Here is a 14,355-nt window from a genome sequence, read left to right on the forward strand (position 1 = left end):
CACATAGCCAATGGCAGTTCACCTTAGTTGCAATGATTGTATTCTTAAGTCTAGGAGAATTGTTAACATTGAATGTTTTCATGCTCTAGTTCTTGCTTGAATTTTTAGGAATTTTTGCCCGATTTACAATTAGCGCACTACTCAATCTCTAAACTCTATTGGAAACTCATGTTCGATGTTAAAGGGACTAGTTAGGTTTACTTCTTTTGCTAAATTCAAAAAAAAAAAATGAAAATGACAATTAAAAGAAGGAACAAAATAGTTTTATTGTTTATTTGTATTTGTTGGGTGGAAAGAGCTACCACCTATGAAGTATGAAGCTACTCTCACAAGTTGGATACTAGTTATGCCCTAATGAGAGAAAGAGCTATCTCATAGGATGAGTGAAAGCTACCACTCGAGTAGAAAGGGCTACCACCTCGAAAGTGTGAAAGCCACCTTAGCGGCCGCTTTCGAAAGGGCTACCTTAGAGGATGTGTGAAGCTACTACCATCTTTTAAAATTTTTGTCACTTTTGTAGATAAATAAGTCCCTTGTACTTAGAACTTTGAGGAGTATACTTTGGGTTGTTTTGAGTGAGTTCACACACATACACGTAACTCGGGTTTGTTGCCCTTTTTTATTCAAGTTTTTAGCTAGAGCATTGATTTTTCATATTTAGTGTTGAAATTTTTCCTTACTTGTAGAATACTTTTCTTTGTATGCCTCGGTGAACCTAAGGCCAAGCACTTTCAATATTTTTCTTCATTGATGCACGAATGTTTTTAATGTTTGCTTGAGGACAAGCAAAAGCTTAAGTGTAGGGGGAGTTTGATAAGTGCTTGTGCGATATGAATCGCAGTGTTCATTCCTTATGTTGAGCATTACTTTTTCTCAGGTTTTTTTACACTAATATGTGTGTTTTTATGTTACTTTTTATGCGGTAGGGGTAGTGAGGCCGAGTATGAAGGAAATAGGCCAATGTGGATCATAATGCACCTATTTTGGAGGAAATCTTGCTAAGGTTCAAACGCGAAGTCATAGGTCAGGTGTGAGATGCTAGAGTGTATGCCAACCTCCTCGCATTCGAGTGATCACATCCATTCGGAGGGGCACAAAGGCAGTCACACTCGAGCATTCTGATTTATGCACATAAGAACGAGAGCTCCACCAACATGTATATCATTGAGAAGCAAGTGATTCACGAGCGTAAACGTGTGCCCGTTTGCATTACCCGATGAAAATATGGAATTGGGAAGTTATTCGAGTCGAAGGTGATAGCAACATTGTAGCATGTACTCGTAGCAAAGACCGTTTGTTCACGGTGAGAAATCGAGAAACGAGAGAATCCACAGGGCGTAGTGCAAATTATCCACGGCCATGTGGAAATTCCGCACGGGCGCTTGTACCGTCCACGCCCGTGGAGTCGCCCGATTCCAGCCCTATTTAAAGCCGATTCAGCACCGATTTTGGTATTCATTTCTCCATTTTTTCCCCAACTTGAGAGAGCGCTTCGGCTAGGGTTTTGAAGGGTATTGGCTATGTTTTTGGAGAGGTTCTACGGCTCCAACATCGCGCATCATTTTGGAAGAAGGTTATTGGGAGAGCTTTCATCGGCATCGATCCGGCGAGGTGTATCCTAGGCCAGACAAAGGATCCCTTGCGACGAGTAGATGACTCTCCACAAGACCATCGACATGACCATCGAGGGGGTTTCTTTATGGATTCATTGCTTTTACATTCGATTTCTTTGATTGTAATTAGCTCCATGGAGAGCTAAACCCTTAGTGGGTACTTGGGTGATTGTGAACGCTAGGATGTATTCGTTTCATTAAACTTCTTTATTATGCTTTCAATAAATTGATGTTTATTGTGAGTTCCAACCTTGAATGCTTGATTGTATGAACATTTACCCTAGAGTGACACTAGGGTTGAGAGTTTTTGTTGGTAACCTTGTGAGTGAGTGACACACCACTAGCGTTAGACAAAGCTAGGTTGGAGAGGGTTGAGAGGGTGAGTCAAGAGGTACAGGAGCGTCTCCTTTCCCCTCCGACGTGATAGATTCTATCTCCGTTCCTCTAGTTCTTTGCGGCCATAATAGAGTGAATGGTCTAAGGGATGAATCTCCACTGGGGCTTAGTTGCGCGTGCAACGGAGTGAAGCGTTGAAGGGATCTTTGTATCGAGGGCTTAATTGTGGTTAGGGACCTTCCGCCTGGACCAAAGGGTTAGGTCTATAATTAGGAAGAGATTTATCACCTGGAATCCCTAGAGCTCATTGCAACTTTATTCGAGTGCGAGGTTGAGAGGTTATTTAATCTCTCCTCCGGGATATGAATAGAGTTAGGCATAGTTGATCTTAGATTTGGGACTATGTATGTAAGGATTTCCACGACTCACCATTGCATTGATTAGGATGCATAATAGAGAGTTCTTGCACTTGAAGCGATTATCCTAGGTGAAGCATCATCCGAGTACCCCATCTTTATCGATTGCCTTACCTCTTCCTTACTTTTGCTCTCTTACTTGTTTCTTTTAATTGTTGAGAATTGAATCATTGTCACACTTATCATTGTTGATATTCCACATAGCTAAGAATCGAATTAAGTGTCTTTACTCCCTACTCCCTGTGAATTCGATACCCGCTCACCCGGGATTATTACTTCGACAAACCCGTGCACTTGCGGGATATACGCAAGGGGAACTTGTCACTCCTCCATTATTTTCATTGCATATATTACCATGCTTTTCATGATCAGTGTACATTGGGGACAATGTACAATAGTAGGTGTGGGGATGGGTGTATTTCATGTATTAGGGTCATTATTTGCATGCTAGTACTACCCATGATGGAATGTTCATTATTGTAAGACTCTTCTAGCGTGGATTAATGATTGATTGGAGTTACATATTTGTTGTTGTGCTCTATTGAATCCTATTTCACCTTTAATATTATCTTGTGCACTGAATTTTTTATTGATGCCCTGGAAATAGACAATTTGACTACTCTAACTCTCTTGTATGCTTAACACACAACTTTGAGTACTTGGCCTTAGAACACTAAGTTCTATCTTTCAATGAACTCTTAAGAACTTCTAAGTCTTGTTGATCTAGCCCTAGTTTTGTGGCATGTAGAGTAGTCTGAAGATGTGATCTAAGGTGAATATGAAAATAAATTAAAATGAATTTAAAAGAAAAAAATGATGAAAAAAAAAAGATGAGCCTATGTCAGTATTCCTCTGCTAATGAAGCATGAATGCGTCTATGTAGACTGTAATCGACTAGTTGGGTGGCTCTTGTGCCTAACCAGCATGTGCACCCTCTAGAAAGATTTTTTGTACAGTCTATGTTAGTCAGACTCCAAAAAAAAAACAAATGAAATGAAATGAAATGAAAATAAAAACCCTAGTAATCTTTTTGTGTGTCGGATGTTCTGACAAGAAAAAGGGAGTTAGTTAAAGTTTAAGAGTTAGAAGGATCTTACTTGTTCACTAGAGTAGCACATAGCATTCGAAGACTCAATATTCTTTGTTTGTGGAGTGATTAGCATCTAGAGTTGCAATGATTGAAGTCAGTAGGCTACAAAAAGTCAGGACAGATAAGATGAAAGATTCACACACATGGCACAGATATATAAGAGGTCAGACAGGATCTTTCTTTTATGCTTAATATTTGTAACTCAACATCTGTATATCATTCTGTAGTAGTGGCACTATAGCGAGATCACTGCAGCAACTACTGTAGCACCTAGAGAATTTTTGAGTCAGGATTTGACCCAGGCCATATGGCCTCAATGCTGGCCTGGATTGACCCTAGGATAAATACTGTAGCAAGAGAAACCATCTTCTAGTTTGATTCATACGGCCTCAATGAGGTCATCATTGACCCCATCATAGACCCCGGGATAGACCCAGGGATGGCTTGTTTTGGAGGGATTTTGGTCTTTTATTAACCCCTATACAGCCCCCATATGGCCGGGATACTTGGGAAGTATAAACGCACATTTGAGGTGTGGAAGAAGGAGTTTTTTGGCAGCCACAACTTAGGGAAGGAAAGGAGGAATGAAGACATCTTTTGGAGGGTTTTTCTTGAAGCTTGAGAGGTGATCAAGGGCTTGGAACTTCAAGGGGAGAGTTTCACCATCAAGGGGAGAGGAGTTAAGAGGTCATTCGGCATTTATTTGGCTAGAGGTAGCATCATTTGGCTGGCCTTACTTGTCTTCTTTTGCATATATTGAGCTTTCATCAGAACTCTCATCTATGCCATACACTGGGTGCACATTACCTTCGGTCTTTTCCCCCTGATCTTTGCTAGGTTCAGCTACCAAAATTTACTAAGATGCTTACAGTGTTGCAATGTCCAGCGCGGTCAAGTCAGTCAGGATACCAATTTCTTCTTTCGGTGGAACTCTTCCCGTATTCATAAAGTCTGTGAGCATTGCCTTCCAAATATTATTTTCATCTGCTGTGACCGAGCCTTCCCATGGTTTAAATCTGCAAATAGAATTGTCTTGTATGTGGAGTAAGTGTTGTATAGGTGGTACCCAATCATGCTAGATATTAACCATAATTTGCTCACTCCCTTGTGTAGAGTCCAAATCTACAATGATGAATCTTCTCAAACTTTCTTTAGTCCTTGATGTAAGGTTCTTTCAATTTCACTGTCCGGTGCAACTATGTTTGATGGATTTACTCGTGTCATGCACAGTATCTTGCAAAATTAAGAAAAATAAAGAAAGTTAAGCTCAAAAAGATATAAATAAAAGTAAAGAAAATTAAAATAAAATAAAATAAATTGGCTAGAGCAATAAGCTAAAAGTTTCCTAGAATTCCTTAAGTCCCCAGTAACGGCGCCAAAAATTTGGTCGCTTCCCCACAAGTGTACGGGATCACCAAGTAATACCTTATGTAAGAGCGCAAGGATCATATTCCAGGGGCTAAGGAGCTCCTATTACTCCTTCATCACCTATTATCTAACCTTACAACTTAAGCATGGTAAACTACTCTAACAAGTGCAAAACTGTAAGCAATTTGCAAGTATGAGAATTATAAAGCCACACAAGAAATCACAAGAGCAATGATGAGATAAAGAGGCCTAGGGATGAGGATTCCCTTGAGGATTCATCATGATATATGGATGTACAGTAATAACATAGCAAGGGTGATATAGACCGAAGGATCTCAAGATTAGTCCAACCCCAATTTCTCGGCAATTGAACCCTAATCCCATACGAATGTCGATAAGGATCTCTCCCTAATCACATTCCTATGATCGCATTGAGTATAGGGAGATCCCTCAATAATGACACACTTACCCTAAGTCAATCCTTATGGTTCGGAGGGGCTACCGACATCTAATTTCTCGGTATGTTGATACAAGTATACCCCTTCTAGTTCATTAGGGATCTAATACACGTGAGTAAGTCACATGTACAAATCAAATAAGAACTATGGATCTCTCCATTAAGTAGTTCTAGGCATGAATATCAATGAACCAAACCATAAATCAACCCAATCATTTTAATTAATAATAAGGCATCAAAAATACATGATGAACCCTCCAAGGTTCACCTACATCCGGTGACCTTGGGGCTCTAGTGTGCCATCATACAAACAAACATGATAGAGACAAGAAAAGAAAGAAACAAATGCATAAGTGACACTCCCTAGTCCAAATGATGATGAAGAAGTGCACGGCCGGAAGAATGATGCTTCCTCTAGCCGAATGAATGCCGAATGACCTCTTAACTCCTCTCCCCTTAAAGTTCTAAGCCCTTGATCACCTCTCTAGCTTCAAGAAAAACCCTCCAAAAGATGTCTTCGTTCCTCCTTTTCTTTCCCAAGTTGGGGCTACCAAAAAACTCCTTCTTCCATCCCTCAAATGTGCTTTTTTATAGGGGTTAGAAAGAGACCAAAATTTCTCCAAAACAAGCCATCCCGGTATCTATCCTGGGGTCAATCCTGTGAACTATTATGGGGTCAATGATGGCCTCACCAAGGCCGTATTAATCAAGCTAGAAGATGGTTTCTCTTGCTACAGTATCCATCCTGGGATCAATCCAGAGTAGCATTGCGGCTGTATGGCCTGGGTCAATCCATGGTGCTACAGTGGTTGCTTTAGTGATCTTGCTACAGTGCCACTGCTATAGTACTCCAACTGTGGTAATCTGCTACAGTAAATACGCTGCAACACCGTGACTTGGTTTTCTTCTCTTTTTCACCCAAGTCATATCTTCGTGTCTTCCATAGCTCCTCCGTGCTCTACAATGCAAATAATACATGATTAAGCACAAAACGGGCATCAATTCTTATAAAATACATTCTAGATATATCAAATACATATACTAAATTATGTACATTTAGACACTTATTAGTGAAGTTCTTTCTCAAAACCCTAACAAAGGGTATATGTAATCGTGGAGATGTGCGGGCTGTTTTGTGGGCATAAATGAGGTCACACAGCTCAAAATGAGAGAAAACCCGAGTCTGTGCAGGCTGTGTGCAAGCGCACACAAGCCCGCACAGCCTTCTTTCCAACTTGTGTGGCTAGGTGTGCGAGCTGCACACCAGGCCGCACAGGCTTCTGCCTATGCTGTGCGGCCTCTGTGTGGCCTGCACACTGGCTGCACAGCCTTCTGGCTATGTTGTGCGGCCTTTGTGCAGCCTGCACACTTCTGTGCGGCCTATGCACAGCCCACACAGATTGCTTCTATAGCCTGCTTTGCATTTGAAGTTCATTTGCACTTCATTTCTTCATTAGTATTTTCCAAAATGGCTCCACAATTGTTTGTCTTCTCAAATACAGTCTTTCAATGTCCAGAATTCAAATAAACACATCAAATGCACATATTGACATCAAAAGATAATATAAATTGCATGAGAATGCTCATGAGTTGTAGGAGTCATAATGATATATTTAGGCACTTTTCAAAAACCCCCCCACTTGAGCATTTTCTTGTCCCCAAGCAAATAGACATTAAAAATACGGGAGACTGATAAGTGACTAAATACACAACTTTAGGCAAACAAGTAAATGCTTCATAGTAAAGGTAAAACTCAAAATAGTAAGCAATGACTACTCAAGACGCTCTATGCACTCAACGGCAAAGTCATGATGTGTGTGTGTGACCCTCAAATTTCGAGACCCTGTAGGCTAGGTCAGATAAATAACACCTCAAGGACCACTTCTCGAAGCGATCACGCTACTTGGTGAGGCTTGGTTTTGACGTGATAGAGGACTCCCTAGTGAGTTCCGAAGGGTCTTTTTCTCTTACTAAAAATAGAATTTCAGTCATTTTCAATTTTTGTTTTTCTTTTTATTTTTAGACTAACGTGAACTTACAAATCCACTTTCCTAGAGCTTTGCAAGTTCATATAAATGCACTCATGCCTATTTACAGTGTTTGGCTGAAGGAACACCTTGGTTAGGAGCAAGAACCCCCGGTTACTTTGATATAATGGCAGAGGAGCACTCTCCTTTTTTATTCTTCATTCATTTTGTGCTCTTTTTGGGACCAAGTTAGAAAATAAAAGAAAAAGACATTGAGAACTCATTAGGGAAAGCATCTACAGTGTCAAATCACAAAACAAAAGAATGGGTTAGCGATCAAGAGGGTCATGATGGTTGTTGCTATGTCTAACCTAGGTGTCCAAGGTTCTACACCGAGGGTGAGTGCAAACAAATGCTGAGAATGACACAATGATCTTAAGTGTCCAAGGTTATGAGCTGCTTAGTGTTTATCCTGGTTCTACAACATGATGCATTTACTATACAAGGATTCAAGCCATCATAAGTTAATAGACATGCAACAACATCATAATTTTTTAATTAAACTACAACACACAATACCATGTACAATATGCCGAAATAAGTTCACAATAAGTGAAAATGTTCTCATGAAGATGTACCCCAACTTAAAAAGTAGTACATTGTCCCCAATGTACATGAATCAACAGTGCAAAATGATTGTACAAGGAAAATAAGAGAGGTGGGTTAATGAACTTCCCTGAGGCTCAAGATGTTGGTTATATTGGTTTGGAGCTCAGGTCGGCCTCAAATAGTCCAAATAGTAGAGAGAAACAAGAGTGTGATGTCGAGTTTATCCTGGAAGAAAATTTGACATCAAATCAAGGCATCCACCATCCCTAAAAAAAGAAAACAAGGAAAAACACAAAGAAAAGAAGAAGGCACACGACGAAAAAAAAATTGCAAAACAGCAATCCCAAGTTTCGAAAGAGACGATAGAGCTTGAAATGAGCTTGAAAATGGCGTAAAAATTGGGAATTCAAGTGTCGGGCTGAAGTTTTCAAGTGAGCAAGGGTGGAGGACCGGGCAAAATTCCTAACACAAGGGAGTATGTGCGGGCAGCGCGCTGCCCCCACAATTCTGTGCGGGCTGGTGTATGACCTGCACAAAGGCCGCACACCCTTCTGGTAACGGTGCGCGGGCTACGTACAGCCCACCCACAAACACCAAGTGCTACAAATACATCAGAACCAGCTGCGCCGACTAAAAAAATTTGTCCAAAACAAGCTCCACAACTCAAAATGGAATACATGAAGAAGCAAATAACTAAAGTTGAATGTACAAAAGAGTTTGGCAACAAAATTAAAAAGTATAAAAAAACCTATAGTAAATAACGAGAGAAGATGGACAAGAACAATAAGGAAGAAAATAAAGAAGGAACACTTGAAACAAATTTGGGCTGCCTCCCAAGAGAGCTTGTTTAGCATCATGAGCCTAACGTTTACAAATCAACAAATCACGGTGGTTCAAAGGAAGAGATTTTACTTAACGCACCCATGGGGCGAAATAATGACCCAAATGGTAGATTCAATGAGAGTAAAGAGTCAACATTGTCCATTCCTAGATCTATAAAGCATGTCGTCCATACCTTGTTATTGCTTATACGGTCAACCTTTGGACTTAGCTTCTTCCATGCTCTCTTCCAAGATCTTTCTCCCTTAGTTTTCTCTTTCATCTTTTTCGTAGTTTCCATGGGTGAGTCCCCAAGTGTTTTTGCTTGTGTCATCTCCCCTCCACTATCCACATCTTGCAAATATTCATCCAATGGGCTTAACATGAGCACTTCTTGAACACAATCATCAATAAGTAGTTTTGTATCATCAAGGGCATAAGATGTATCATCGAGCTCTTTCGGTTACTTCATGGCTTCAGGGATCTTGAAGGTGGCTTCTTCACTCCCGACACGTAGTGTTATCTTCCATGTTGGATATCCAGGAGAGCCTGGGAAGTAGCAAGGAATGGCCGACCGAGGATGATAGAGACTTCTGTATCCTCATCCACATCAAGAATGACAAAGTCAGTTGGGAACACCAACCCACCAACCTTCACAATAACATCGCTCACGATGCCCTGAGGGCACCGAACGGAATGATCGGCCAATTGGATGGTGATTCCTATTGGCTCCAGGTGGTGTAGCCCCAATTTGGGAAAGAGTTTGTAGGGCATGATGTTAATACTTGCCCCGGAGTCAGCGAGAGCCTTTTCTACACATGAATCCCCAAAATGGCATTCTACAATTAGAACATCTGGGTCTTTATTTTTTGAGAAGCTTGCTTTGTATAATTTCCGAACAACTCTCACCAAGAGATACTGTCAAGCTTTCCTCTAGTTTCTTTCTATTTGTAAGCAGCTCCTTCATGAATTTTTCATACTTGGGCATTTGGGCGAATGCTTCGATGAGTGGGATATTGATGCGAAGTTGTTTGATCATTTCAAGGAACTTTTTGAATTGGGTGTCATCCTTATCTCTCTTAAGCCTTGTCGGGTACAGGACTCTTGGTTGATATTCCTGCATATGGTTCTTCTCACTTCGAGGTTCAATCACCTTATCATGGCTGTCATTAGCCTCTTCTTTAACAGTAGAAGAAGTGCCTCTTACCACGTTTTCCCCATTTTCTCTCGGTGACCAAGGCTTTGGTCACGACTCGACTTCTTTGCCACTTCTCAATATGATGGCTTGCAAATGTTCACGAGGGGTTGGTCTCGTGTTGCTAGGGAGACTCCTTGTTGCTTTTCGTGAGATAGATGCCGTCTAGCTGTCTCGATGTGCTTCTCATACTACGAGACTCGAGGCATGCATATTTCTTCATCACTTCTAAAGTGTTGAGTCTTGAATCCGTGACTTGCACTAAATTTATCTAGGACTTCTTGAAGAAAACTTTCTCTCATATGGTGGTAATTGTTGTTGTTGGAACCCAAGTGGTTTGTGGGGTGGGAGGCTACAATCCTTGCCGAGGAGAATCCCAATGTTGCCCACGGTGATTCAGACTAAAAATCTATGTGTCGCTGCAAGTATGGATTATATACATGTTGGAATTGATTGATTTGGCTTGCTTTTAAGGCTTGGTACTCATTAATCTGCCATTCTTGATGATGAAAATTAGCACCACCTAAGGTTTCTTGAAAATCCATTGCCCTGTGCACAAAACCAAACTAGAAAAATAATAAGATATCAAAGATACAAAGAATATTTACAAAAGAGAAAATGAATGACAAGAGTAGCGAGCTAGAAATTTTCCTAGCATTCTTGGACGCTCCCCGGTAATGGTGCCAAAAACTTGATGAGTCATCGCACGACAAGCTAAAAAGCTAGCACGCGACTCCCCGGCCGCAAGTGCATGGGTCGTCAAGTAATAACCTCTTGTGCAAAAATAAGAGGGTCGTATTCCTAAGGCCCGAGATCTACAATTACTTCCTTTTGGGGGTCACTATTTAATCGACTAAAATAAGGTTGTTGTTTGCAAATATTGAGCTACAAAAATAAGACAAATAAAAAAAATGGACTAAACTAACCACACAATCCCGAACACAAGTTAGAGTGAAGAAACCAATTTTAAAGGTAGGCCCCCTGATAAGTGCTTATGCGATAAGAATGTGAAGTGTTCTTTCCTTATGATGAGCATTACTTTTATCAGGTTTAAGCGCTAATACATGTGTATTTGTGTTCTTTTGCGGATGTAGGGTTGTGAAGCTAAATATTGAAGAAAGAAGCCAATCTAGATTGTGAATGCACTATTTGATGAAATCTTGGGAAGGAACAAATGCGAAGACACATGTCCAGCTCAAGATACAAGAATGTGTACCAACCTCCAGGTATTCAAGTGAGTGCAATGATGTGGAGGGGCACAGAGGCAGTCAAATTTGAGTATCCTGATTTGTGCATTGATAATAAGATTTTCACCAATGAGGCCATTTATTGAAGAAGCGACGCGATCTACAGTGCAAACATGTTCCTCATTTATGTTACCTTGGTGAAAAACATGAATTCGAGAGTCTTCCTGGCCAGTACTGTAGTAGGATACTGTAGAAAAACACTATAGCAATTTAGTGTAGCAGTACTGCTCAAGGCCGATTGAAAATGAGATTTCCAGAGAATCCACACAGGCGTGTGGAAATTCCCCACGCCCGTGTGGATGCCCGATTCTAGGCCTTTTAAAGCCACGATTCAGCCCAATTTCAGCATCTTCTTTTCCATCTTTTCTCAAACTTTTGAGAGGCTTGCGGCTAGACTTTAGAGAGGTATTGGCAAGGATTTTGGGGAGGTTCTACGGCTTCAACACCACACTTCGCTTGGAAGAAGGTTATTGGGGGAGCTTTCGTCGGCATCGATTCGGCGAGGTGTACCCTAGGCCGGACAAGGGGACCTTTGGAGAAGACGAGGCCACTCCACAAGACCATCGATATGAATACCATGGGGGTTTCTCTATGGATTACTTGTTTTTACATTCGATTTCATTGTTGATTGCAACTAGCTCCATGGAGAGCTAAACCCCTAGTGGGTACTTGAATTTGTGAAACCTAAGATGTATTTGTTTCATTAATCTTCTATTGTATTTTCCTTAATTGATGTCTTTAATTAAGTTTCAATCTTGAATGATTGTTACATGATTTCTCCGTTAGAGTGACACTAGGGTTGAGAGTCTACATTGGTAACCTTTGTGAGTGAGTGACACACCATGAGGGTTAGACATTGCAAGATTGGAGAGGGTCGAGAGGATGAGTCGAGAGGTAGCGGAGCATCCCCTTTCCCCCCCCGATGTGATTTATCCTACCACCTCGTTCCAGGAGTTCTTTGCGGTCATAGTAGAGTGAATGGGCTAAGGGATGACCTCCGCTAGGGCTTAGTTGCACAGGTAACAAAGTGAAGCATTGAAGTGACTTTAGCACCTATGGCTTAATTGCAACTAGGAGTCTTTCGCCTTGACCAAAGGGTTAGATCTATACATTGGAATAGGTTTATCACTTGGAATCCCTAAAGTGTCTTGCAACTCTACACAGTGTGAGGTGTTGAGATTGATTAATTTCTCTGCCGGGACATAGTGTAGAGTTAGTCATGGTTGACCTTAGGTTTGGGACCGTGTGTTTAAGGATTTCCACAACTCATACAGCGTCAATTAGGAGATATAATAGTTGATTTTGCACTTGAAGCAATTGTCCTAGGTGGAACAATATCCGAGTACCCCACTTCTATCGATTGCCTTGCCTCTCATCTATTTGTGCTTCTCTCTTTCTTGTTTCTTTTATTATTACTTTAATAACATTTTATCAACAAAATCATTATTCTGTCTTTGCTTGGTTAAGTAGCAACTTAAGTATTTTTATTCTCTACTCCCTGTGAATATGATACCCCACTCACGGAAATTTATTACTACAACAAACCCGTGCACATTACGTCGCATGAAGGAGCAGTTGTCAAGTTTTTGAGCGTTGTTGCGAGGGACTAGGCATTTAGAGATACTTTGCACTTTTGCTATCTTAGCTATTCATTCATTTTATTTCATATTTTTCTTATTATATCATTATTATAATTTTTGTTTTCTTTATTTTTAGTGCGAGATGATCAACATACCGAATTATTTCGACACAATCACAGGGGATGGTTGAAAACATAGAATAGAAAGTTCAATTATTTGCGAGTACAAAACCACACTTGTGTTTGCCTTTTACAAAACACTATAATATTCACCATCCGGTGGAAGAATACATTTGTTGATTACATTTCGAGTCGAGGATCAGATTAATGAACTAGATAGTGTGCTAAATCGAGTTTGAGAAATCGCATTGGTTTCTATGAGTTATCACTCGATTTGGAGAGAGTCCTTGCTCGGTTTGACTCATCTTATTACAAATAAAGACAAGAACTTTTTCTCTTTGAGTGTATCAATGTTAGGAAAGGAAAAATGATTTGAGGATCCTTGGAAGCACATGTACAAGTGGAAGATGTAGAGAATGATTTTTAAATAGGGAAGTGAACAATTTTGAGGAAATTGTGATTGAAAAGAAAGTAGATTGCGCCCATCAATGGATGAACCACCGAACTAGAGCTTAAAACCTTGCAGGGCACATTTGGAGTATGCATTTTTGATGGAGGACTTAAAAGCTCCAGTGATTGTGGCTTCAAGTTTTGTCTATAGATCAAAAAGGAGAAGCTTGTTAGCATGTTGAAAAGGCATAAATCGGCTGTGCTTGGAAAAATCTCAGATATTCGGGGACATCAATCCCCTCATTTTGCACTCATAAAAATCTTGATGGAGGAAAAATTATAAATCGTGATCCAACCCCAAAGAAGATTGAACCCAAACATGAAGGAAGTTGTAAGGCAGAAGTGGTAAAATTACTTGATGCGGGGATTATTTATCCCATCTTCGATAGTGCATGGGTAAGCCCAACTCAAGTAGTCCCGAAGAAGGAAGGAATAATAACGGTTGTGAGGAATGAAAAGAATGAATTAATTCCAACCAGAAAAATTACGGCTTGGCGTGTTTGCATTGACTACAGAAGGCTGAATGATACCACTCGAAAGGGCCATTTTCCATTACCATTTATGGATGATACTAAAGAAGGCTGAATGTTAGAGCGGTTGGCAGGGCATCAATTTTATTGCTTCCTTGATGGTATGTCGGCGTACTTCCAAATTCTAATAGCTCCAGAAGATCAAGAGAAGACAACATTGACTTGTCCTTATGGCACTTTCGCTTACCGATGAATGCCTTTTGGGTTGTGTAATGCACCAGCGACATTCCAGCGTTGCATGACTGCTATCTTTGATAATCTGCTAGAGGACATAATAGAGGTGTTCATGGATTATTTTTCAGTATTTGGAGACTCCTTTAACATGTGTTTAAAAAATCTGGAAAGAGTTCTAGTGAGGTGTGAAGAGAGAAATCTTATTCATAATTGGGAGAAATGTCATGTTATGGTTCAAGAAGGCATTGTCCTCGGACATAAGATTTGCCTATTTGGAATGGAGGTAGATAAAGCAAAGATTGAAATCATAGAGAAGCTCCCTCCACCTACAAATGTAAAAGGGGTTCGTAGTTTCTTGTGGCATGCAGGCTTCTACAGAAGGTTC

At 40.5% G+C, this 14,355-nt stretch overlaps 1 protein-coding gene across 1 annotated transcript; it reads right to left on the reverse strand.

The window, feature by feature from the left end:
• Positions 1 to 9,194: 9,194 nt before the first annotated feature.
• LOC120254044 lies at positions 9,195 to 14,023 on the reverse strand. The gene is made up of 3 exons (XM_039262196.1): positions 13,912 to 14,023; positions 9,585 to 9,854; positions 9,195 to 9,487 (listed from the first exon to the last, which is right to left on the reverse strand). Exons 1-3 carry the CDS (start codon positions 14,021 to 14,023, stop codon positions 9,195 to 9,197), a joined length of 675 nt encoding a protein of 224 aa, XP_039118130.1.
• Between the last annotated feature and the right edge of the window lie 332 nt (positions 14,024 to 14,355).

The sequence above is a fragment of the Dioscorea cayenensis genome, unplaced genomic scaffold, assembly GCF_009730915.1.
Source record: "Dioscorea cayenensis subsp. rotundata cultivar TDr96_F1 unplaced genomic scaffold, TDr96_F1_v2_PseudoChromosome.rev07_lg8_w22 25.fasta BLBR01000317.1, whole genome shotgun sequence".
In the NCBI taxonomy this organism is placed as follows: domain Eukaryota; kingdom Viridiplantae; phylum Streptophyta; class Magnoliopsida; order Dioscoreales; family Dioscoreaceae; genus Dioscorea; species Dioscorea cayenensis.